A 25,434-nucleotide genomic window follows, 5' to 3' on the forward strand; every position below is an offset into this window, starting at 1 on the left:
ATATTGTGAGTTAGATATGGCTTGTGTCATATGAATGTAATGTTAAACAAATCGAAAGATGCTGAAACAAGATGTAGAACAAGTAAGAAATGTTGAACACTTTGAAAACTCCTTGAATATTCATAAAGCACAAGTATAACGATGGAAGAAACCTGATATATGTATTTAAATAATATTTTTTGTGCACCATTTAAAGTTAATTCAACCAGTGAAAGCGTGTCAAGCTTGATTTTAGGCCATTGAAATCCAGGATTCGATAAAATACCAATGAAAATATTCTCCATACATACATATATAAACTAACAGTTAAAAACTTTTACTTTTTATTAAACAGCTACCAAAAGCAGCCATAAATTAATTCACATACAAATGTTTTATAAAATACCAATTAAGACAACTTCTTTAAAGCAACATCAAGTAGATTTCATATTATTTTTAATTAAAGTTAATCTCCTCCATGAAATTCTTATAAGTTTTAAGAAAAGTTTGAAAAGTTCCACTTCGAATTGTTGACGAATTAAACGAAATGTATATGCATTTGGCAAGTTTATTAATAATACGGACATCAGCTTGGTATCCAGCGATAAACAATCACAACGAATGTACTGTGGATAACTTTCTTAAAAAGCTAGAAATATGTAAAATACACAAAAAACTTGACTAAAACTAATACACAACCAGAGAGCCGGGGCTAACTTCGACCGCGTCAAAGTTTGTATACCCTTGCAACATTTTTGGTAACTTTTTCCTTACCTATAGCCATCAAAGTGGAAAAACGCTTAAGCTAAAAGGGCTAATGTGTCCGAAAGAACGGCCTACAATCTTAGCATAGGAAATAACGAAGATATTGATCAAAGTCACTGTTTTCCACCGATCGTTCCTATGGGAGCTATATGATATAGTTACCCGATCCTTATCAAATTTTGCACAGTCATTGACAGATATATTAAACTAACAAATGTTTAATTTGAAAGCAATCGCGTCAAAAGTAACGAAGTTATTGAGGAAAGTCACTGTTTTCGAATGATAGTTCCTATGGGAGCTATATGATATAGTCACCCGATCTTGATCAAATTTGGCAATGTCGTTTATATGTGTAATAAACTCAACAATATTAAATTTCATGATCATAGCTTAGAAAATAACGAAGTTATTAAGAAAAGTCACTGTTCGTGACTTTGCCATTTGTATGGGAGCTATATGATATAGTGATCCGATTCGGCTGAATCCGAGATATACAACGCCTGCAGTATATACAAGCCTACATGCAAAATTTCAGCTCTGTAGCTCTTACGGTCTAGGAGGAGTTTGCGTTGATCCAGACGGACGGACGGACGGACGGACGGACGGACGGACATGGCGATTTGAACTCGTCTCGTCGTGCTGATCAAGAATATATATACTTTATATGGTCGGAGATGCTTCCTTCTATGCGTTGCACACTTTTGACCAAAATTAATATACCCTTTTTGCAAGGGTATAACAAATACAAATTCCTTCCAAAATACCTAATCGGTGGATCAGTGGAGACCCACTTAATGTATAAAGCTGTTGTTCTCGAGATCCAACAATGAAGTTGGTGCCATTTCCTCTCCAATGAAACAATACTGAAAGGTATCTCGGTCGGGGATAATGTAAAATGATTGTGAATAACGAATACTTTATTTCTTTCCAAATAACCTTAATCATAGCTATTTCTGCTATCGAAACACTTATAAGAACAAAGAGCATAAGTTTCAAAACTTGTTTTAAACTTTTATCTAAGACAACCCCAGAAAACCTAACAAAAGTATCTTAATGTTGGCCTAAGTAATATTGAAAACGTCCTATAAAGTAATCTTATATCTTATGAATAATCAATAAATATAGCTTGAAAGCTAAATGAATTTTAATCCGGACGTGAGCCAGACAAAAATCTTAGCATTCTATTTGTATGAAACACGTGGATTCAAAAAGTTTTCAATGCATGGGGAAATCATATAAGAATTATTTTATAATACCCGTAATCTGCTTAACAGTAACCAATGAGAATAAGTATTTGTTTTCTTGGTTCTTTAATCCTAATTCTACCTACATACATTTCCGATACATATGTATATTAGATATATGAGAGCTTGTTGTAGTTGCTTCCTGCAAGCAATTGCATGGGACCAACGTCAAAAGTGATATACAATGCATATACTTGGTTAGTCAAAATATAACATTTTAAGGAGGTTCACCAGAAAATTAGATTTCTAAATCTGCCCCTCGTTTATACACCTTCAGGGGCGAAAACAGAAAATTTAGAAAACAAAAGAGAAACAAGAAGAAATGAAAAATAAATTTTCCATTAAATTTAATTTGCATGGTTTTAGGCGCAATCAGCCGCCGCTAAAGAGCAGAACGCTGTGGGTTAAATTTCATTATGCGTAAAGTATGTTTTGGGGTAAGGTAATGGACAAAACTTGGAGGAGGGGAAGAGTGAGTGAATAACGATGTTTTGCTTTTTATTAAATTTTCAAATAAACCAGATCAGGTTTGAACAAAAAAATTTGCGTATTGACAGACTTAAGGACTGAACTCAGAAAGTGACTTTAAAATGGAACTTCATTGCATAGCCATTTGCAGCATTTTTCCTATACGACGATTCTAACTGCAACATTAGAAAGGACTTCAAATTGTATCTCTTGCTCTTTCGCACTCTGTGTTTACCTCTGTCCGTTTGCCTCTCTGTCTCTACAGTTTTATGGTTATTTTGCCTGCATCATTATTCCAGTTGGCGCCTTGGCACAAGAAGACGGTGTCCTTTTCCTTTGGCATTGTATTGCTTGGGCATGCTCGTGCCTCTGCTTTGGTCTGGGCTGGGCTGGCTTGGCTTGTTTTCCCTTGCAACAACCGTTATTGTAGATAAAGATAAATAGTCAGAGATAACGTTTCAGTTATTTGCAAACAAATACAATTGCGGTTCATTGATGGCGGTTTCCTTGTCTGCCATTATTTTGTGGTTTCCCCCCCCCCAGGATTCAGTTGCTTGTTTGAGGTTACTTGTCCTTCTACTACCGCGTCCTTTACTTCGACTTCTGCGTTTCTACATTTGCAGCTGCCTGAAGTGCTTGCTTTTAATGAGGACAAACCAATTGAACGTATAATTAATGAACTCCGCATACCATTTACCGGCACTGCCCAGCCATTTCTATAATAATGATAATAATTCCAATTTACAATCATTTTCTAAAAAATCGAATAACCTTCTAATAAACTTACCGCTATAATAAGTGAACTATCTGGCGACATGCCCCAAAAGCCATTGGTAACACCAAGAACGAAAGCAACCAAGGGCTCATATTCATCTTCCTCTATAATGTACTTAAGGACATCCACAGCCGTGAGCCAACGGATGCGGCCCTGCTGCCATAAATATAGACAATCGCTAACAATTTGTGCACGATTTAGGACGTGGATACGTTTGTGATTTTCATAAAGATCAGAGGCTATCAAGCGCCAATTATGCTCATCATAATTAACGCGATAATAGCCCACCGCTTGTATATTGAACATAACCCACTCTTCAGTCAATAGAGGCATATTTAGATGCATTGATGGTTGAATTAGCCACGCTTTGGTTCGTGTACTCGAAAAGTTTCGTTCACTTTGGGTGGTGTAGGTGAGGGGAATCCACCAAACTTCACTGTGACTCTCATTGGATGAAAAGTGATTTTGTACAAAGGAAATTGTATTATTATTATAATTTCGTATAACATCCAAAACAGGATAACCCGCCTGATTGGTCCACGAGTCCATAATTGTATTCACTTTATGGTCATCGGGTAATACACCGCTACGGAGACTTGCCATTTGCATTTTACCCCAAAATTGATCGGGTGTCGTATTGGAATACGAATATTGGCTCAAATAAAAGTATAATCCTTCATAAAATACTTCATCACCTAGCATCGCATTGAGCATTCGTACAATTGTTGTCACTTTCTGATAGACATAGGCAACGGAACTATTTTCTATAAGACCTTTGTCAGACGATGCATTTATTGCTACGGGTTTATCCATCAATTCGTTCATTAGTGAGCCTTCGCGATATTTAAACAATATTTTTCGCCCCGAGTTCATCTGCAGATACTCCACTCCCGCTGCTTCAAAATAACCAGCCAGACCTTCGTTCAACCACAGGCTATCCCACCATGATATGGTTACGAGATTTCCGAACCACATGTGCACCATTTCGTGGGATACTAATTGCAGGGTCTTTGTTTGTCCTTGTGTCAGATTTGTCAAATTTTTTTGATTTTTTTGCATGATCATTTCATCGGAATAGACAACAAGACCCCAATTTTCCATGGCCGCAATGGGCAAATGTGGTATGGCTAGTTGTTGTATTTCTCGCAAGGGACATGGTACTTGAAAGAGATTCTCGAAATACTGAAAAAGTTTCGGCGCAGACAGAGAAGCAAGCGATAATGCCTGCACCTGGGTTACATGTGAACAGGTGCGGAATTCCACAGGTTCCCGTCCAAAAGTTGTAGAGAACATGCAAGTGAAATTATTAATGGAAAAGGCAAGAAGATATGTGGGCATAAGGGGAGAGACCTCATGCATAGACCATACATAATCCTTAAGATCACTACTAAATATTTGATATAAATAGAGTTAGTTAATTAATAATTTGGCAACTTACCTATTAAATCTTCTTAACAAAGGCATATTGCTGAAGCTTTGAAAACGCCTGTGATGACCCAAAGTCACATTGAAAGTGGCCCTCAGGGCGGGCTCATCGAAACTGGGAAATACATTTCTGATATAGTTACGCTCAAATTGGGTAAGTGAGAACCAGCTGGAATGGAGAAACAATTAAGACAGTAGAATATATAGCAAACTCTAACTTACCTTCGATCCATTTCATTCTTCCCTTCATTATATCCCACAAAGTAACCACTTTTAAAGTCCTCCGTTAGTTTATTTTGAAATGGTAGAGTCAATACATATGATCGACCTCTCACGAACGGCATGTGAACTTCAATTATAAAGTAGTCCTTTTCTCTATTGTATTCCGTTCGACTTATATTAAAAAGTTCTCCCTTTTTTTTATCCCAAATTTGAATTTTCTGCTCTTCTATTATGGCATCTCTCACATGTAAGACCACAAGATTGGTAGATGTTTGTGCATGTACAGAAATGTTAACACTGCCTATATATCGAAACATATCTGGACTATCTTCAAGGTAAGTCAGCAATTTCAGATCATAATGATATGGTAACAACGTTAGAGGTAAACGTGGCTCATCGTACAATTTCACAGCACCCACAGTATTTCCAAGGATTACGATTAAACAGAAGAAAACACCATTAAATCCATTTAACACTTCAGACAGAATTTTCGTTAGTCTCATTGTGTACGAGTTCTCTCAGCATATTATGTCAAATTTGTCGTAATAAATACTTTAAATGTGGCCGCAATTCGATGCTAAACATACAAGACAATTTTCAGTTATTTTTTAATGTACTATAAATCAGAAAACACGAGAAATTTTTTCAAACACAATTTAACAGATCGAGTTCAAATAAGTACATATACTTTCAAAAAATTTGTATATATAAATGCCCCGAAATAAAAACATGTTACGTTTACTTTTAAAAAGGAAAAGTGGATTTTAACCAATATAGAAGTGCTATACTGTCATTAAAATGAATCAACATCGGGTAATATGAATACTTTCTACGTCAAATGTGGTTTTATGTGATATGGTTGATTGTCATGAGGAAATGTCTGTGAAAAGACTCTTGTGATCTTGTGACTTCTAAAAATCTTCAGATAACAATCGCATGTGTTTTTGTCATTCAGACGGCACTGACCACAAAGTTCAAAGAAGAGATATGGAAATGAAAAAATATAGTTGTATGAACGTGTGGCTCCCGGTTTGTCCCAGTTTCATTTCCATAACATTTGGGAAAGTTAATATACCATCGCTGCCCTAAATTTGGGTAGTCCTTATCGTTTTCCCTTTAGATTTAGTATGTATCGACCTGAATGCTAATCGAGGCAGAGACCAGCTCTAAGAAGTGAGGAGAGTCAGTATATATAGACAAAAATTGCACAGAACGATGCTTTTAATCTTTATAGTTTGTTTGTCTCCAACAATGATTATCATAACCTAAACTCAGTTTCTAATAAAGAAATTAAGACTCAAATTGTGTTAAATGTTCTATTCCTATATCGTTAGAAAACTTTTGTCCGTTAAAGTCACTGATGGTCGAGACATTCTTGACGTTAACATGATGCTCACAACCACTTCAGTGTGCTGGATATCCGATCGAAGATCAGAGAAGATTTTGTAGGTATTATAGAGCAGTATGTAGACTCAAAAATCCATTGGTCCATTGGTTGGTTGAATTCAATTAACTGACAACATATATTGTAGATACATTTTAAAGTCACATCATTCGATACAATGTATTAAATATTAAAGGTTGGCAATTGGTTTTCTGGTTTTGGTGGTTTGGAAAAGCAAAAAACTTGCCTTGGCATCGTCTTGACTTACTTTCAACTTTCACTTCGTGCCGGTTAAGGCGTAAGAGTTGTTCAACTTTTTACGCTACGTGCGTTTACCGATTTGCCTATGACCCTCGCGATATGAGTATGTGAGTATGTGTGTGTGTGTGTGTGCGTCTGTGCTTATACTTGTGTGTAAATGCTTCTTCGGGCCCTGCGCCAAAAAGTATGTTAAGCACTTTGCTTAACAGTTTTGCTGGCGCACTTTTGGCTCACTCGTATCTTTTTTTGCGATTCCGGATTTATACGTGCATGTAATATGTGTAATTTATGACTGACAGGATGTGTGTGTTTAAATTATGTGTAGAATGCCCGAGCTGAGCAACTTTTTTCACTAAAAACATTTTGGCCTAAGCAAAAGAATCAAGAAAGAATATAAAACTGGCCTAAGAAAGGCTTTAGGCTGCCATCTTTACATTCGCTGGCATGCCCAAATATTGAAAGTCACGTTTGATTGGGGCATATTAAGAGATTACATGGATTCGTGAAATTCTCCTCTGCCGAAAGGCTATGAACGTCTGATCCAGTTGCATGTAAATTATAATTATTGAGAGACAAAGGCTTTGGAATTCTCGTCCTGATAACTGACAGGAAAATTTAAATCTTTTTCATTTTCAAATATACAATAGAAAAACTTTTAACTATTTGTGCTTTTGTTATTGTTTCTGTGGCCTTTGTTGTTATACAAAATCCGATCCCAGGGCTTAGACAATAGTGCAAGAGGAAATCCCACATATGCGTGTATATGTGTGTGTGTGTGTGGGGGGGGGGGGGGGGGAGCCACAAAATGAATTTTCATTTCCAATTACTTTACAATTTTGATTTTGCCTTTGTGTTTGCAGCCTGCTGATGACGATGATGATGATGATTCTCTATCTGGGCGTTACAATTCGATTTCCTAATTTTCAATTTTACACGTTTGGCAAACACTTGAGCAGCAGGAGCAGCAGCAGCATCAGCATCAGCAGGCCAAAGAGAGATCCAACCACATCTCTCACTCAGACTTTTCAGAAATTTTAATTAAAATTGAATTTTCTTGCATTTAATTAAAAGCTTAGCCCTGGCAACGTGGCAAAGCTGCAGCGGATGAAAAATGAGAAAAGCGGCAAAGAAAAACTATGCGAATGTGGATGCGCATAAGGATGTGGCAGGGCACTCAAGTAGAAGCAGCCATCCTCCATGTTTGAGTCAGAGTCAAAAATGATATAGCGAGAGGCAAAACAACATATATAGAAAGAAAGAAAGAGAGCGAGTGAAAGAGAGAGAAAAGCATCATCATCTGCAACTCCTTACAGCACAAATATTTTTGTTTGTTTACAGAGTTGGCCCGACTAAATGCAACACTGACAGCTTCTGTCAAAATAAGCAACTAATCTCTGTACACCAATATTGTTGGGCAAGCAAATACTGGCAACCGAGCTTGCCGGTAAAGGGCCGGGCAAGGGGATGGGCAATAAATGCCATTTACAGCTTATGCCATTGATTTTACATCAAAGACAATTCAAGCAAAACTGTTGCAATCGTCATGCCAATATGATTTTGGTTAGCAGCAAACTAATTAAGTTTTCATTTAGGACCAAAAATTGCAAATGCCGCAACATTTGCTCTCCATTTCCGGCCCGGGAATCCCCATTCGAATGGAAACCCCATTTGAGAGCTAGTATCGCGTTATTTTCCAATCGACTGGAAAATCTGGTAAAAGGGAAAAGATACTGAAGTATTCAATTTAAGCAAATTTAAATTCAGTAACTAAATATCATAGTACTTTGTGTATACAATTTATAGTCAGTGTTAACAACAACACAGGCCGACATTTTTGAATGTCATTCATGAAAATGTGTTTTAAGTTTAATAAGTGTCCTATACTATTCAAAAGGTGTTTAGTTTTTTTTTAAATTAAAATTTTTATTGTCCATATTTTACTAGCAAATTACAAAGATGGTTCAGTTAATTTTAACAAAAAACGATATTGGATTCATATAGTTTAAACTTTCTGTTGTTTTGAACAGAGATCTTTCCATTTTTCCTTGAAAACTGCGTCTTGTTGCCTTTTCTTTGTGAGCTTTCGCCAACAAGACCCTCTTCAAACTCCAGCAGTAAACGGTTTTTATTCTGGTATCTCATCTTCCTTGATAGAACCTATCTTGTCCTGATAGAACCTATCTCCCGGATTACAAGATTTTTAGTAAAAAAAAAAACGTGGAAGTCCATAAAATGATGACAATCTTTCGTAGAAGAAAAAAAGATTCTCAAACTTGTTTATTAAGTATTTCATTTTTTAATCAACAATATTAACTTACTATTAAATGCCAGACTTTTCCAAATAAAATCGCCTAATAATCCTCCCTGGCAATCCTCTAATGGCAATGATGTTTTACATTGGAAAATTAAAATGCTATTTCCAATTATAAATAAACTGAAACTTTTTGGTTTCCTTAAATTCTTTATTCTGTTTGATAATCGAATCGAAACTTATCAGTTAACGGGGGCAAAGAAACAAATCTCGTAATCATTATGGTATAAAATAAATAAATAATTTAATTAAGATTATAATAAGTTGGGAAAAATCTTAGATGATTAATGTGTTCTAAAAATTCCAAATAAAAAAACCCATCATAAAATAATTTGAGTCTGAACCTAAGGCTACCTTTTAAATTGTTTCTGAGTAATAATTGTTTTATTTTTGTCACGTCGATGCCAATTTAAACATGAAATATTAAATTCAGATTGCTTAGTTTTTATTTTTCTAATTGTTACTAGATTTTATTTTCTATGTTTTTTTTTAAGACAAAGTCCTTATCTTTTCCTTTGCCTTTCAATTGATATGATTTGACTGTAATATAATGTGTAATTCAACAAAGTGTAAGACGACTTGTAATACAAATATAATTTATTTATTTTTTATCTCCATCTCTTAAGTAAGAATTTTTAATATAAAATTTATCACTTTCTTGCCATCCCATTTTTAGTTTTTTTGAAAGCCCAAATGTATTTAAAAAATTGTATTCTGCTGACCAAACAAAGGCTTCATGTGCCACTCTACTCAGCCTTCGCCACAATTTTCAGCCACATAATTGTTAACAATTTTTCATAAATTCCCCCACAAAATGTAGCATGAAAAAAATGCAACAGAGTCTTGTAGTTTGAAAGCTGCTGTAGGTAAATTTTGCGACTCTTGGCAGCCAACGAAGCGAGACTCCTTCAGCGGAGCAGATCCTCTGTTCCAGCTACCAACCAGCATCATAAATAGTTTAATATAAAATGCAGACAAAGCCCTGAGATAGTAAGAGGACTCCGGTGGGGTGAGGGTTGAAGATTGGAGCTTGGTAAGAGCCCTTCGCTCATCTCATGCCCGTATATTTTTGCCCAAGCCGGGCCAGCGTTTTTCTTTTGTCTTGCGGCCAAAGAGGGAAAATGTTTAATGCACCCACAAAATATTTTGCTTGGCTGGCAAGTGATAATGCAGCTGCCACACCCCCGCCCACGTTGCCGCCTATCCAGATTTTGGTCGTCAAAGCAAAACAAAGTCTACTCTTTTACTTGATTTTTCATTTTTTCAAAAATATCCTTTGGTTCTTTACTTGCCTTTTTTTTTTTTTTTTGTTTTTTGAGTCTTGTATAGTTTTTATATGCATATTCAACAGTGTGGAAATAATAAAGCCAACTTGCCGACAGTTATAGTTAGTTGCTTGGAGAAGAGTTGTCTAGAGACAAGAGTCGAGATGCCGGAAACAGGAAGCACTTATTGTCGGTCCAGACAACGGAATGGAATGAGGGGCAATGGATGGCTTGGCTGGCGCCAATGAGAAACCAAAACCAAAACCAAACCGAAACGAAACGATACGAAATGTTCGACACTTGACTTTCGTCTTTGGCTCGTTCAATGCAAAAAATTTATTGCATTGAGTGATAATAATACTTGATGCGGTTGCTTTTCACTGTTTTTGCCCATTCTCTTGGTGTGTTCCTTTTGATTTTTAAGTGCAATTCAGTGTAAAGTTCAAGTGCTTGTTTGCATCGCCAATAAATAGAGAAACTAATTTGAGAATCATTAAGGGTGTTTGCAAAAAAGTACAAAACAAAAGAAATTCAAAATAAAAAGTAGTAAAGGATTTTGCACTACAAACCTTTTACTTACATAATTTTCAATTCATGATGCACTTCATAATTTATTTTCCAATGCATTGAAGAAAGCATCCCCCACTGTGTAGACTGATAAATTTCCTTTAATTCTTAATCACCAAAAAATGACTTGACCTATAGACTTATAAACGGAAATTTTGTATGGTGCTCTCTCAACTATATTGATGATTTGAACACAATGTTCTTAGTATTATAGCTTATAGCATTTTCAATTTGACTTAGTTATTAAGTATTGATTTGTATACCCTTAGAGAGGATTTCAGACGTTTCTAACCGAAAAAGGAAGCTACTAATCTAGTCTGATCTAATCTAATCTACTTAAATAAAACCATAGAAAGGTCGTTTCGCTTGGAAGTGGAATTCGAATTGATATAAAGTATAAGTATATGGTAGCCTGATTTGATGGCATTTCTTAGAACTTTTATTTTCAAGTCACATTATTCATATGACATTGTGACATAATTATATTTGTCAAAATGTGATCTAAACGGAAAAAATATTGTTTGTCAAAATTCGGATTTTGGTTAATTTTCCATTCAGATCACGCATCAAATCGAACCATTACCTACAACTGTCGAATCGAAATTGAAAGTGACATTTATGACGCAGACATTGCCATCATTCTAATCATCTTGAGCATCAGCATCTTCATCATCATCATCATGATTGCAATCAGTCACATTCACATTGTCTCGCCATCGTATTGGATTTCCCTTGAAGCAATGATTTGAATTCTGTCAAAATGTTGCTTACCTGACAGAAGGCAAAATTTAATTGTAGTCAACATGACATTTTTCGAAATTAGGAATCGCTGCTATTCGCTTTTGTTTTCATCATTCTTATGGTTATCCACGAGTTAATTTCATCGTCTCTGCTTTCTCTGATGTCAATGTCATCGGGTATATAAAGGATATACTGCTTTTGCTTCCAGCCAGTCCCTGCGAGGTCTTGATTCTGCCTCTGACATCCTGTTCCCGCGTTTTGTGTTCACTTTTAATTTGTGACTTCTTTTTGTAGTCGGCGCTGTTCATATTTTCCTTTTAGCTGCATTATTGTGATTTGCGCCATAATTATTTTCACTGGGTCTCCCTTGTGCTATGCAGTGGACGTGGCTGCCTACCTTCTGCATTGCCTATACCACGGGATCTCTTCCTCTCCCAAAGGGTGGACCAACGTTTTGCTTGTCACGCAAATGTTTCATGTCAGATTTAAGCTGCTTCTCTAGCTACTTTGTCCAGGAAATATGTGTACATACATACAGAAGTATATAAATGTGCAGCTGTATATACCCACACACTTACAAATGTTCTTGAAAAACCGCGTGGCACGTCGGCAAAGTAGACCACTCTCCCAGGAAGTTCCTGCCTGCCCACCAACTGACCCACGTAACAACTCATTTTTACTGAGAGAGGACTCCCAAACCGAAAGTCTGGATCATAGACCAAGCGATATAGTGGTTCACACTTAGTATGAATTGTGATTGATTCCCAAACAGAATTTGAATATATATTTTGAAAATGTCAACTTGTTGCTACAATCTTATCCTTAAAATCAATAATAAAGACAATATTAACATCAACTATATTATATTATATTTTTTTTCAAAGATAATGGTTACTAATAAGCTACCTTGAGACCTACGTTGAGATATAAAGTCGACTTTGTAATCAAAAATTTCATCTCTTAATTCTCTGACCTTGACACACCGTAGTTAGTTGCTCATTGAAAAAATTTTGCTGTCCCCATATTAGGGTATATCATTTTTCTTCATGGGTTTGTTACGCTACAAGAGACATAACCATGCACACTATACAGTTCAATTACTATTAACCAAACTGTTGAAATTGATGAACACTTCCAAACAATATGGAAAATTTCAGAGCAATTATGTTAATTAAAATCTTAAAACATTTTTATTCAGTTGACAAAAATATAAAAACTCGTTTAGCAGGGTAATAATCATTCGTCATGGCTAAAAAATTCTTCTCTCTAATATATTTTTTTGTAGCACGTTCTGACGGTCTCAAAGCTATATTTTTCAATTTGTAAACATATCCTGCGGTGCAAACGCTGAAAGCCAGCATTAGTAAGCAGTTGCAGCCACGCCCACACAACCCACTACCCCTGGCCAGATAGCTGCTTTTTGCTGTTGGTCAGAGCATGAAATGCATTTGCTTCATTTGTTTGGCGTGTATTTCATGTCAACTTAATGTTTATTAGAAAACGTCTGCTCAAATTGCAGAGGGCAGTCGCCGCACAGACACAACCCTCGGAGTCCACCTCCCTCCTCAAACATCTACCACCCGTCGTTTACAGTGTTGCATATTTATCAGCCAACGGATGGCCCAGCCAGACTCGTAGCACATTTTTAATAACAATTTTTTCCCTTCCATTAAATGTAAAGCGCAAGTCAACTTGAATTTACGTAAACAGTGCCCAGGGGTATCTGAATTAAGGGAAAGTTTCTTTCATCATCGTTCTATAGTTGTCCTTTAAGCCTTTTCCCAATAATGTTCAACTATTTTATTAAATTATAAATGTGGACTTAATTCTTATCATATATATTAAGCTGTGTAATAACTTGAATTAACCGAATGTTCCATCATCTTCTGATCGATCCATGATCTTATGTACGAAACGGACGTATAAGCAGCGGGCACATTTTCATGACCACACAGAATACCCCAATTGACAATGCCCACCTGGACATAGCGATTTTTTTGCCGTGGAATAGGACAAAAAAGTGGTGCACCGCCATCACCAAAGCAGGAATCCTTATCCTTCTCACCGCCAGCACAAATAAAACTCCGCCTAAGCTGAAAGTCGACGCCCAAAATTGTTTGTCGCAATAACGATTCACAGCGATATCTACCAACAATTGGGAGATCAATCTTCTTTTGAATTAGGGCAAATGAATTATCATCATCTTCATGGCTCTTCTTGCCCCATCCAGCAACGAAGCAGCGTGAAGAATCATATGATGTCCTCTCTGGGGCCAAGCAAATCGGACTTATATTAGGACGGATTTTGAATGAACTTTTTAAAATAAGTAACGCCGCATTATAATCTCCGTTTGCGTCATTGAATCGGCTGTGAGTCTCGATTGTGGTCACTTCCTTGTCCTCAGATGGATAGGACTCAATTTTACTTTTTGTGTGCCATTCACCAGCTCTGATTATGATATCTCGTGGCGACATATTTGCAATGTGTTTAGCTTTCGTTAGCACTACATTGGGTGCTATTAGAGAGCCACCTCCCAAAATATTTTCAATAATACGATTATATACAATTACTACCCAGGGAAATTCATTGATGTCCGCCTCATTATCTGCACTTGCCTGAGTCGCTTCGAGTCCATTTTGGTTGCTGTATCCGCAACCTTTAGGTTTGAAATAAAAACTGGGCTCCTTTAAGTAAATAATAAAATTTTAAAAAAATTATCAATTCCTTAATTTTAAATATACGCAAGCATAAAAAAAATGTATTGATAATGTATTGTAACGAAACGTTTGAAGGAAAGTGTGTATCATACCTGAGCTTCGGAATCTTTTCTGGTTTCAGTATTAAAAACTGTTTCCATCAAGTCTTTCAAAGAAATCGTAGGCTCTTTAGATATTTTTTTAACAAAAGGCAGCTAAAGTTAAATAAAAAAATTGAAAATGATAAAGCCTTTCATAACTCTCAACGATCTTAGATCAATTTGTTATTGTATGTCAATTACCTTAGTTGAAGGATTGAAAATCTCATTTACTTGGTTGACCATATGAGTTGAAGGTTTTTCTGATGTAATACTTGTAACACTCGGCACCTAAAATAAAATTTGGAAATGATTATGATTAATAAGAAAACTATAGACACTAAAACAAAAAATATTTAACAACTATGAGAAGAATGTGAATTTCACATTTAGTTTTAAGTTTTTGTATTACATTTTCCCTATAACAAAGAAACAAAAAAAATAAACTGATTAGCAATATGATCAGTATAGGATATTTGTGGTTGTTAACCATCAACATAACATTTTAGACGTCCTTCGGCCTTCGGCTTAGACGAAAAACTACATCCGTTCACTAGTCTGGGATTCAAACCCGGATTCTCGTTATCATTAATTTTATTTTTCAAGGCGATAGCTTCTATTGGAGCTATGAATTTGATATAGCCGCCCGATTATAATGACAAATATTTATTTTTCAAACATAATTTTTTATACCCTTGCAAAAAGGGTATATTAATTTGGGTCAGAAGTGTGCAACGCATAGAAGGAAGCATCTTCGACCATATAAAGTATATATATTCTTGATCAGCATGACGAGACGAGTTCATATAGCCATGTCCGTCCGTCCGTCCGTCTGTCCGTCTGTCCGTCTGACCGTCTGACCGTCTGTCCGTCCGTCTGGATCAACGCAAACTCCTCCTAGACCGTTGGAGCTACAGAGCTGAAATTTTGCATGTAGGCTTGTATATACTGCAGGCGTTGTATATCTCGGATTCAGCCGGATCGGTCCACTATATCATATAGCTCCCATACAAACCGCAAAGTTACGAACTCAATAACTTCGTTATTTTCTGAGCTATTGTCGTGAAATTCAATATTGGTGAGTTTATTATACATATAAACGACTGTGCCAAATTTCATCAAGATCGGCTGACTATATCATATAGCTCCCATAGGAACGATCGGTCGTAAACAGTGACTTTCTTCAATAACTTCGTTACTTTTGACGCGATTGCTTTCAAATTAAACATTTGTTAGTTTAGTGTATCTGTTAATGACTGTGCCGAATTTGATAAATATCGGGTTACTATATCATATAGCTCCCATAGGAACGATCGGTGGAAAACAGTGACTTTGATCAATATCTTCGTTATTTCCTATGCTAAGATTGTAGGCCGTTCTTTCGCAAACATTAGCCTTTTTGGCTTAAACGTTTTTCCACTTTGATGGCCTTACCTAAAGAGTTAACAAAAAAGTTGCAAGGGTATACAAACTTTGACGCGGTCGAAGTTAGCCCCGGCCCTCTGTTTTTTTTTTTCATATTGGGTGCTATGTACATACATAGGCTAGGTTAGGGGCAGCCGGTGGACGCCAATCCGAAGTTTTACATAGACCTTATGTGTCAGTTGGTAGATTGTTAATTTGGCCATGCGGCCATGCGGAAGCGAGTTCAGTAGATGGGCTGAGAGCTACATAAATTATATAAGTTTTCTAGGGTGTCTGTGTCTGTCTGTGTCCAGACGAAAGGTTAAAAGATTGTCTTGCTGATCATGAAAATACTCTCTAAATATGTATTATACATTTAAGCGACAATATACAATTTCCATTCTAGTTAACTCACCGATGTTAAAAACGCCTCATACAGATCATTTTGATAAGTACTAGATTCCTAAAATAAAATATAATGCAATAAGAATTTGAATCGGCCTGTAACACAATTAATATGATATCTTACTTGAATTACGGGAGCACAACAGACAGTATACGAATCACAAACTTTATGTCGAAAAACCACTATGCCACTGCCGTCATTAACGATTGATCCATGAGGACACACAATTCGAGCTACACACTTGTTGGGCTCTGTGCAAGATGAAGAAAATCGAAGAGTGTTAAGTGAAAGTAGAGCTAAGAAATAAAAACACAATGAGCTCCACATCGTTAATGCGATGGGTTGTATTTTGCAAGCAAACTGATGTCTGAATATGTGGACGCTGTCTTTTTATATTCGTTATCAATATTCTAGCTGATAAGCTCGAAAAATAACCAAAAACCTAAGCCTTGCCAAAGTTTGTATACCCTTAAAATTTGTTATCTTACTAGTAACTAAAGTGTTGAAAGAATATCCTAGCATACGGTTTTATCCCATGTTAGTATGGACACGGATTAATAATGAATTGTAATATATTCTTTATATGGTCGGAAATGTTTTATTTTACGAGCTGCTCAATGAATATACTTCTTTCGGGTATAAGGGTATAATAAAATGCAGTGTACGAACTATTTGTGTTATTTAAATTGTCATAGCATTGCTTTTAGTTAGTTATTTTTAATCGAAAAGATGAGGCGAGTTTTATTTGTTCTCCTGTTCTTTATTCTTCATTTGATTTGCCATGCAGATGATAAAGATGACGACGACAGTTCCATGGAAATCGACTATTCATTTCTTGATACACCAGACTCTACAACAACTTCAAAGCCAAAGAATATTTCCTGTGGTCCAAGACACATTTGTGTCAAACGAGCAGATTGCCTACATGGAAGAACTCACCACAGTTCCTCCTATTCAGCTTGTATTGCTCCACACGTCTGCTGCGACACATCCTTGGAGGTATGTCTCTTATTTTATAGATATTCCAAGTTTCATTTGTTTAATTTTTGGACAGCAAAATCAACCCATCCATATAAATGATATGGAGCCTTGTGGATTTGGCACTCCTGGTAACGCGTCTAGTAAACTGTCTACTTTTGGAGAATTTCCCTGGATGATAGCAATTTTGGAGCGCGATTTTAATCCTGTTGATGTTTTCACCAATTACGTTGGCGGCGGTTCTTTAATAGCGCCCACTGTTGTCCTAACAACTGCCCGTATTGCGGAAAACAAAACGACTGATGTTCTCTTTGTCCGTGCTGGCGAATACGATCACACAAACAGACAGATTCAGCATCCATACCAAGAAAGGAGAGTCAAACAGATTATCACACATGAGCATTATGATACTGATTCTTTGGCAAATGGCACTGCGCTTTTAATCCTTGACACTCCATTTAGTGGTGAAGTTCATATTAGACCCATCTGTTTGCCCATTTTCAATGAGTTTGAGTTGCTCGATAAATCGCAGTGCATTGTTACAGGATGGGGATCAGTCACATTTAGACAATTTGACTATCAGATGAGATTGAAAAAACTTGTTATGCCCGTTCTCTTGCAAAGTGAATGTAACGCTAAGTTTCAAAAAACTCGTCTGGGTCCCCGCTATCAGCTGGATGAAAGTTTATTGTGCGCTGGCGGTCAGAGGAAAGTTGATGCTTGCCTAGGCGATGGTGGCAGTCCCTTAATCTGTCCTCTATCAGGTTCCAAAAATCGCTATTTTCAAGTTGGCATGGTTGCTTGGGGTATTGGTTGTGGTTCACCTGATGTTCCTGGAGCTTACGTGAATGTGGTATATCTTCTTCCATGGTTAAATGAAAAACTAAATGCTTTGGGTATCAATAGAAAGTACTATGCAAGTACTACTTCTTAAAATTAATAAATTTACATTTATATCTACATATGTAAACAAATATTAAACTATCTACTCAAATCCGTTTGCATTTAATTATGTTGATTCTTAAGAACTTCTGCCAGTGTTTTTTGCGAATGCTTTTTGAGTTCAAGGTCTGTTGAAATAATTTTTAATTCCTAGTTAAATACTTTTGCAGAGAACGCTGATTTTGATTAATTTCTATACTATAAGTTTGGATTTTTACGCTCAATTCGCACTGTGCTGATAATCTTCAATCAACATAAATACGATTTCGCCGATTTTGCTATATAAATACATAAATACATACAGATACGTAATGAGCGTTATCAGGCGTATATATTATTAGTCTGATTTGTTCGGTTCAAGCATTTGGGTGCACATCACGCGTTTCCATAAATTTTCCATAAAAAGTTTTTTTCCTTCGACATAATGTATATATTAGGAGTATTTTATATTTTAATTGCTTTGAGCTCAACAGTTATTGCTAGTGGCGAAAGCACCGAAGAATTATTTGATTTCGATACAGAAGATACTTCAACTAAAAACTTAACACAATGCTACTTCAGCAAAGGATTGTGTGTGAATCAGTGGAATTGTACATATCCAAGTGCCCATACATCCAAATATATGATTAATTTAGCACCAAAACACAATTGTGACTACCTCGAGATATGTTGTGGCAAAGAATATATTGTTAAGAATTATACAAGACCAACAGCTAAAAAAGTGGAATGTGGATATGCGAATCCTAGTGGAGTGTTGATGACAATTAAAGGCGACAACCAAGGAGCAGTTAATTTTGGTGCATATCCGTGGACTGTGGCTATATTTGATACGGAATATGAATATCGTTGTGCCGGCGCCTTAATACACTTCCAAGTGGTTCTAACCACAGGCTTTTGTCTGGGTCCAGTTAAAACTAAGCTAATTGCGAGAGCCGGTGAATGGGATATGAATACTATTGAAGAAATTTTACCCAATGAAGAGATTTCTGAATACACAAAAATTTATCACAGCAAATTCGATAAATACTCCGAGGAATATAATATTGGTTTACTCATTTTGAATAAGGAATTTACCGCCCTACCGCATATTCAGACTGTCTGTTTACCCATTGAACATACGAAAGTTGTGGAATCGGATTGTCTAACTACCGGATGGGAAAAATATTCAAGAGGGCGACGAGTGTTTTTGCAGAAGAATCTTATGAATATATCAAACGAATTATGTTCTAGTAAACCAAATTCAAATATATTTTGTGCTTCAAGCCAAGAGGAAGGTGTTGAATGGGCTCTAGGATCATCGTTGGTCTGTCCATGGGTGAACAGTGAGAATCGTTATAGCATTAGGGGCTTGTGGATTTCTGAGGCTGGTAAGGTCAATAAGCCAACATACTTTCTAAATGTGACCAAATTCACACCATGGATAATCGAAGAACTTAAAAATAAAAACATTAATGTCAGCACTTAAAATAAAACTTTAGCGTAATGCGTCAACGCAGTATTATTTGTTTTATTCATTTTAGAAAATTTCTCTTGATTTCATTTGGTTGCCTTATTTCAATTCTTTTACCCCACATGTGGTAAAATTAACGCCAAGGAAACGCGTTACCAACCCGCATCGTGACCTCCATTATATACCCACCCACTCACACATACATATGTACATATGTTCCTCCCGCCGACTAAGGCATTTTCATTTTCCATTTTTTCTTATTTTTCATTGGCCCCTTTTTACTTTGGCGGCGCACAAATGTTTATACATTAGCCACATTTGTGCGAATGTTGCGTCGTCTTCGTCTTCGTTGTCGTCACAGGTGCTGATTATATTGAAAATTATTAGTGAAACATTGCAGTGATGGTAGACTCCTGTGGAGTTTCGGTGGAAACGGCTCGATTCAGGAGCGCTGCATGTGGGCCATAAAAATTGATTGCATACTTTGTGGCGCGCCGAGTGTGCTTTGAGTGTGTATATGAAAGTTAGTTTATGCACACTCATACAGAGCATATGTATCTATAGATACATACATATATATATATAGACGACTGCCTTGGGTTAAAGAAGTTGCCTTTTGGGCATTAGAATTTTCTTAAACCTTATCCCTTTTCCGAATTGAAACAATAAATAGCTGACATCCAGTTTGAAGAATATTACTTTGGTCTAATTTTTAACCAACAATCATGATGTATATGCCATGGATGGCTTCTCATACATAGGAAAAGTACATTGACAATAATTTGAAAATTGATGATGTGCACATAATAAAGTGTCAAATATCAACACACATCAGGGCATCATCATCATCATCAGCAGCATCTCCATGCCCCATGCTCCAAGCGACTGTGTGTGGAAGAAGCTGAGAGCTCGTAATGGCCACCAAAGAGCTTCAACTGCGACAGCGTAACTGGGAAAAAAAAGAATAAATAAAGCCAAACGTGAGCTTGTACTCAAGTATATAGAAGGACAACGCGAAATAAAGAAGGAAAAAAAAACACGTCGAAAATTGACAAAATTGATTGAGCGCAAGAAACAGCAGAGCGAAGACAACATTGAAAAGTTAACGCTTGTCATACGGATGGCATCCACCTTGAGGCATCCACCATGAGCCATTGCCACCGGCATCGGCATTGGCATCCGCATCGACATTGGCATTTTCTTGACTTCTCCCCGTCGTCGCGTATTTTTATTTTCACTTTATCATATAATTTTTCACCTTTAAACAATTTTGACTTGCTTTTCCTTTTCTTATTATTGTTTTCCTCTCTCGAGTCGAAAAAGAAATATTCTGCTCCTTCAATGTTGACATGCAATTTAATCTATTTTTTTTTCTATACCTGTTTACCTGCTTTCTGTCAAGGGCTACAAAAAAAAAAACGTGGAAAAGATGCTCTAGTATATATGTAAATAAGTTGCAGAATTAAATTCAAAACCGTTTTTCCAGTTCACAGCAAATTTGTTGGAGTTCAAGCACATCATCTTAAGACTTCAATTTAGGTTAGGTGATTATCTTAGCGTTTTTCAACTGTTTCAGTTCAAGAGCAAAAGAACATCTTAAGAGTTTAAGACTGTTAACTTCTGGTGATAACAATTCCTTGACTTTTTAATCATTCTTCTTATCAATTCTCTGAAATGTTGATTGATAATTTATTGAATTATTGTTCACGTTACAATAAACAATACAAGTTACACACACACAAAAAAAACACACACACGCACACATATTTCTTTTACAATGTTTGTTGGTCATATGCAATGTAAGGGGAAGGCCTCGAAGGAGCGCAGTAGCACAGAGTCATCCAATTATCGCTCGTAAGTCTCAATATATAAATTGAAAAAACAAATTTAAAAAAAACAATCAAATTTACATTTCATTCAATTTAAGACTAAACTATAGCGAAGAAGGCGAAATCGAGTCGTCGCTGTCAACTAAGTTTTCGCGGTATGTGTAAAATTATATATTACATCACACGAGGCACATTCAGTTTTTATGGTCCATAGCAATAAGCCTTAAAACTGTTGACAAGAGATTAAGAAAAAGCTAAATATTACTAAAAGAGATCAACTAAGGTACATTTTATTTAAAGAAATTATCTTGGGCTAAGGCACTGGGCATCACTCCCAAGTGCAAACAGACATACAGAAGTTTGTTTAGAAATGGCTTGGACTATTCATAGTTGCCTCAAACACATTTTTAGATACCGATCTTAACCATTTTGTGGTCCCCTTAGCACATCGTTACTCATAAACGACTATAAGCAATTTATAGCGGCTCGTCGAATTCAAGCATTATGGCGAGGCTATCATTTTCGGCAAATGAGAAAATCGCATTGGCAAGCGGCTATAACGATTCAACGCTGGTGGCGAGGTTTTCAAGTGCGTAATGCCATGTTTAGTAAAATCGAGCAGCGTCTTCAAAGGACCGTCATAGAGCATTATGGTCGGGCGGCTACCAAGATTCAGGCATTGTTTAGAGGCTGGTGGATAAGGCAGACAGTTCATGATATGCATAGTCTAAAACGAATGCAAATATGTGCAGCTGAAGAGCTGATTAATTGTGTGGCCTTTAAGCTGCATCATCTGCTGCGAACCTTTGCCATTCCCGGTGTCTATTCTTTGCGCAATTCCAAGTGAGTGAAATTTAATTCAATTTACAAATTCCAGATGAAACATTCTTCCGTTTCTAGCTGCCTATCACGAGTAGAGAAACTGCTGGCAACCATGACTTTTCGTTTTCTCAATGATCGAGTGCGAGGTCGACTCAATAAGAGTCTAACACAGAAAGAGCATCGGCGTCGCGAATTTCAAATGTCAAAATATAATACCTCAGTTCCATATGCTGGACCCAATTTTAATAGGAACTGTTCACGGCCATGTGAGGACTTTTTGAAAATGGATAAAGATATAGATCGACGTATGTACAAAATTATTGCAGAATATGAAAAGACTCTGGTAGAAGAACCAGTCGTGAAATTAAAACATAAATTAAAGGAACGTAAGTAGAATCGTTGAAATATTATTAATTAGCTAAATTCACTTTTTGTTCTGCTCGCTTTAAGGCAATCAACGGAAATTTCTCGAAAGGATACTCGCCCGTCAAAATAAGCACAAAAAGAGTTTTTGCGGTGATGTCATCGAGAGCATGCGCAAATGGAAACTCTGGGATGGTCAACAACTACAAATCGACAAAGATCTTTTTCGCCATCCGGATAATTTGGAAAACTTTATCATTGAAATGGGCGATTTATGGGATGAACTTGAACAAGCCAGCTGTCATTGCAAAGTACCCAAGCCTGATGAGCTTCTCTGTCATTGATTTGCCCAACGTTTTAGATTGATACTCGTAGACGAAAATCTAAATTTCTAGTATATTCTAGATTAAGATTGTTTTGGATATTTTATTAGTTAACAAGACATAAATAAACTTCAAACATGATTACTGCTAGAGACCCTCTGTCTTAAACTAAATCGTATTTACTGTACTATAACTTTTATATTTCCAATGTTCCTAATATTCCTGTCATCCTTCTAGACGTAAGAGGTGATCTAATTAATTTCCGTTTGGTGATTTATGTTGATTGCCTCACGAGATGGCACAATGTGATGTAAGAGAGTGAGATCCACTGGAATCCAGGTTGAATCTAAACCAAAAAGCTTCTAGGGTGGAGTAACATGTGCAACTGACTGTTTACTAATTAGCACTCATTTATTTGCCTTTGTTTTCTTAAATATTTCTGCTTTCCCTCACCTGGCAACAATTTTTCTTTTTCTAACAAAAATTTTCTTTTGCAAAAGGCATTTCATTTATTTTTCCCCCTTTTTGGTTTTCTTTGTTTTTATGTTATGTTGTTGTTATTTTTTTTTTATTTTTTGAGAGAATTGTTTTGGTCTCTTGCGTGGTAAATCTTGGCATGAACACCCATAAATATTTGACATGGCTACAATAGCTGTTGTAAGTAAGTATCTACGTGCCGTGGGGCAAGGTGTGAGCAGTGTGTAGTTTGTAAGGAGCCGGCAATGATGACATTTAATGTGTACGAAAAGGAGCCACCCCGATCCATGTGCTACGTGACTGGAGTCTGGCGGGTTTTGATTGGGTTGGCTTGAGGTGGTCTTACCAAATTAGATTTGCCTATAATTAATATGCACGATATGTGGCGCTAAGTTGTGTGAAAATTACTTGTGCGGATGACGTGACGTGGTTTTGGGTCTGAAGGTCTACAAAAGATTCGTGTGGAACACGATTATCTGATAAAATCGGCAGACTAAGTGTAATTCTTAATCGATTACGATATCGAAGAGTATTTTCGAATTATTATATAAAGTGTAAGAACTCTTAAAATATGCAAAGAAATAAAGCCTTGGAGGCAGTTAAATTCTAAATACTATCTTCCATTTTCATACTTATTTATGGTTTTCAAATAATAAAAACGTTTCTTTCTAAAGATAGATATAGAAATTAAAAGTTCTTTAAAAATTAATGTTTGAGGAAATGTATAGCTTATAACCAATTGAAAATATAATTTAAACAATGATGTTTCCAGTTATTAATATCCATGCGAATTTGTTAGGCATTTGCTTCTTGGGATGGCCTGGAAAGACTTGAAAACAACTCATTCCAATCACCAATATTCTACCCTGACCTAACCCAAATACCAATTTCATTCTTTTTCCCCAAAAATAAGAAACACATATACCCAAATCAATTTGCTGTCGACGACCCAGCCAGAACCTTGACAAAAAACTCTGAGACAGCACATTTCTGGTTGTTGCTTTTGTTGCCCTTGTTGTGGGTTTCCTGCCTTTTTTTTTTGGGGTTGCCATAGACAAACTTTTAAGTTTTTAATTAATTTGTTTTGCTGCCGCATCTTTTTCGCCCTCCGCCTTCTGTTTATTATACCCTGTAAGCAATTGCTTAAAAGGGTATATTTTAATTGAAAAGAAATTGTCCTAATCGAAAAAAAGATAAAGGGCATCATATACATATCTACTATGCATTAAAGACACGAAATAAAGACTTGTTTTCAGATTCAGCTCATGATCGATTTGTACCTGGAATAGGGTAACTTAAAGTTGACCTCTTTTATAAAACCTCTTTCTCCGTTTTGTATTTTTTTCACTGAGCAGCCGCAAAGAAGAAGACGTACCAAAAGTAAAAAAAAAAAGAAAGAAAAAACGGTTAAGTGGTTTCATTTGGCAAACATTTACCCAGACCTACGTCTCCCCAGCCAACCCACAAGTAACCACCCAGTCAGCCACTCATCAATGCCCAAGTGTGTGAGAGTTTTAATAGGCTTTTGTGTGGAAAATAAATTGATGCGGTGCACCTGTAAAATGCCTTTAACAATGAGGCAAGTGGGCGGCAGAACAAGCGAGTTCGGTGGGCTAACCGCATTGTAACCAGAAAAAATGGAGGCAAACCGAATTGCGAGTTAATTTTAAGTAAATTGTTAGAAAATTGTGTGGCCCTAATGGGAATAATGGTACAGAAATGGAGTTGAGTATGATATTTGAGAGTTCTTTTTTTTCATCCCATATCACAAACATGCCACTAACTTAAAATGATTATCTTTAGAATGCTTAGTAGTAGAATTTGTACTTTGTCCAATAATTATCCACAACATGGAGAAACCTTTAAAAAGCCACTGACATTTACCTTCACGTTGGTTATTACAAGATAAATGAAGTAAGTAAGTCGTCTCGCCGACTTGGGTATACCATACACCAGGTGAAACAAATATTTAAAATTTCGAGAACCAAATTTATGTCGATTAAATTGTTTTAACATGGCTCATAACCATATGCTATCTTGCTCACTCTACAAACACACGAGCACTCTAGCGCCGCCACTAGCCAACGGCCAATTCTGCCCTAATGGATCGCGTAGCAAAATACGTTCATACGTATATTTTGTATGTTTCTAGTCCGATTTCAATAAAATTTGAATAAGTTTTTATAACCGAAAAAACCTTGATTTATTGATGTCACCAAGTAAGTTATTTAACCGTTTT

The 25,434-nt window shown here is 36.4% G+C and overlaps 4 protein-coding genes and 1 long non-coding RNA gene across 6 annotated transcripts; 3 read left to right on the forward strand and 2 right to left on the reverse strand.

Annotated features, from left to right (window-relative positions):
* Positions 1-2,487: 2,487 nt before the first annotated feature.
* Positions 2,488-5,381, reverse strand: LOC6644139 (aminopeptidase Q). Of its 2 annotated transcripts, none has more exons than XM_023176641.2 (4): positions 4,879-5,381; positions 4,670-4,825; positions 3,244-4,615; positions 2,488-3,172 (listed from the first exon to the last, which is right to left on the reverse strand). In XM_023176641.2, exons 1-4 carry the CDS (start codon positions 5,379-5,381, stop codon positions 3,068-3,070), a joined length of 2,136 nt encoding a protein of 711 aa, XP_023032409.1. In that variant the 3' UTR covers positions 2,488-3,067. The 2 variants fall into 2 exon arrangements, with proteins under 2 accessions (XP_023032409.1, XP_023032408.1); XM_023176640.2 differs by having other exon boundaries at positions 3,244-4,618.
* Positions 5,152-5,472, forward strand: LOC124460212. Its single transcript, XR_006954148.1, has 2 exons — positions 5,152-5,213; positions 5,291-5,472. It is a non-coding gene; the product is annotated as an uncharacterized LOC124460212 (long non-coding RNA).
* Positions 5,473-13,192: 7,720 nt separating this feature from the next.
* On the reverse strand, positions 13,193-16,350 carry LOC6644140 (phenoloxidase-activating factor 2). The gene is made up of 5 exons (XM_002066946.4): positions 16,135-16,350; positions 16,021-16,068; positions 14,406-14,492; positions 14,217-14,318; positions 13,193-14,091 (listed from the first exon to the last, which is right to left on the reverse strand). Exons 1-5 carry the CDS (start codon positions 16,336-16,338, stop codon positions 13,249-13,251), a joined length of 1,284 nt encoding a protein of 427 aa, XP_002066982.4. The 5' UTR covers positions 16,339-16,350; the 3' UTR covers positions 13,193-13,248.
* Positions 16,351-16,740: 390 nt separating this feature from the next.
* On the forward strand, positions 16,741-17,949 carry LOC111518823 (phenoloxidase-activating factor 2-like). The gene is made up of 2 exons (XM_023176703.2): positions 16,741-17,010; positions 17,066-17,949. Exons 1-2 carry the CDS (start codon positions 16,741-16,743, stop codon positions 17,921-17,923), a joined length of 1,128 nt encoding a protein of 375 aa, XP_023032471.1. The 3' UTR covers positions 17,924-17,949.
* A 3,093-nt stretch (positions 17,950-21,042) lies between these two features.
* LOC6644142 lies at positions 21,043-22,872 on the forward strand. Its single transcript, XM_023176707.2, has 5 exons — positions 21,043-21,235; positions 21,309-21,365; positions 21,655-22,053; positions 22,111-22,418; positions 22,483-22,872. Exons 1-5 carry the CDS (start codon positions 21,159-21,161, stop codon positions 22,737-22,739), a joined length of 1,098 nt encoding a protein of 365 aa, XP_023032475.1. The 5' UTR covers positions 21,043-21,158; the 3' UTR covers positions 22,740-22,872.
* The last annotated feature ends 2,562 nt before the right edge of the window (positions 22,873-25,434 follow it).

Source organism: Drosophila willistoni (assembly GCF_018902025.1).
Source record: "Drosophila willistoni isolate 14030-0811.24 chromosome 2R unlocalized genomic scaffold, UCI_dwil_1.1 Seg167, whole genome shotgun sequence".
NCBI classification, from domain to species: domain Eukaryota; kingdom Metazoa; phylum Arthropoda; class Insecta; order Diptera; family Drosophilidae; genus Drosophila; species Drosophila willistoni.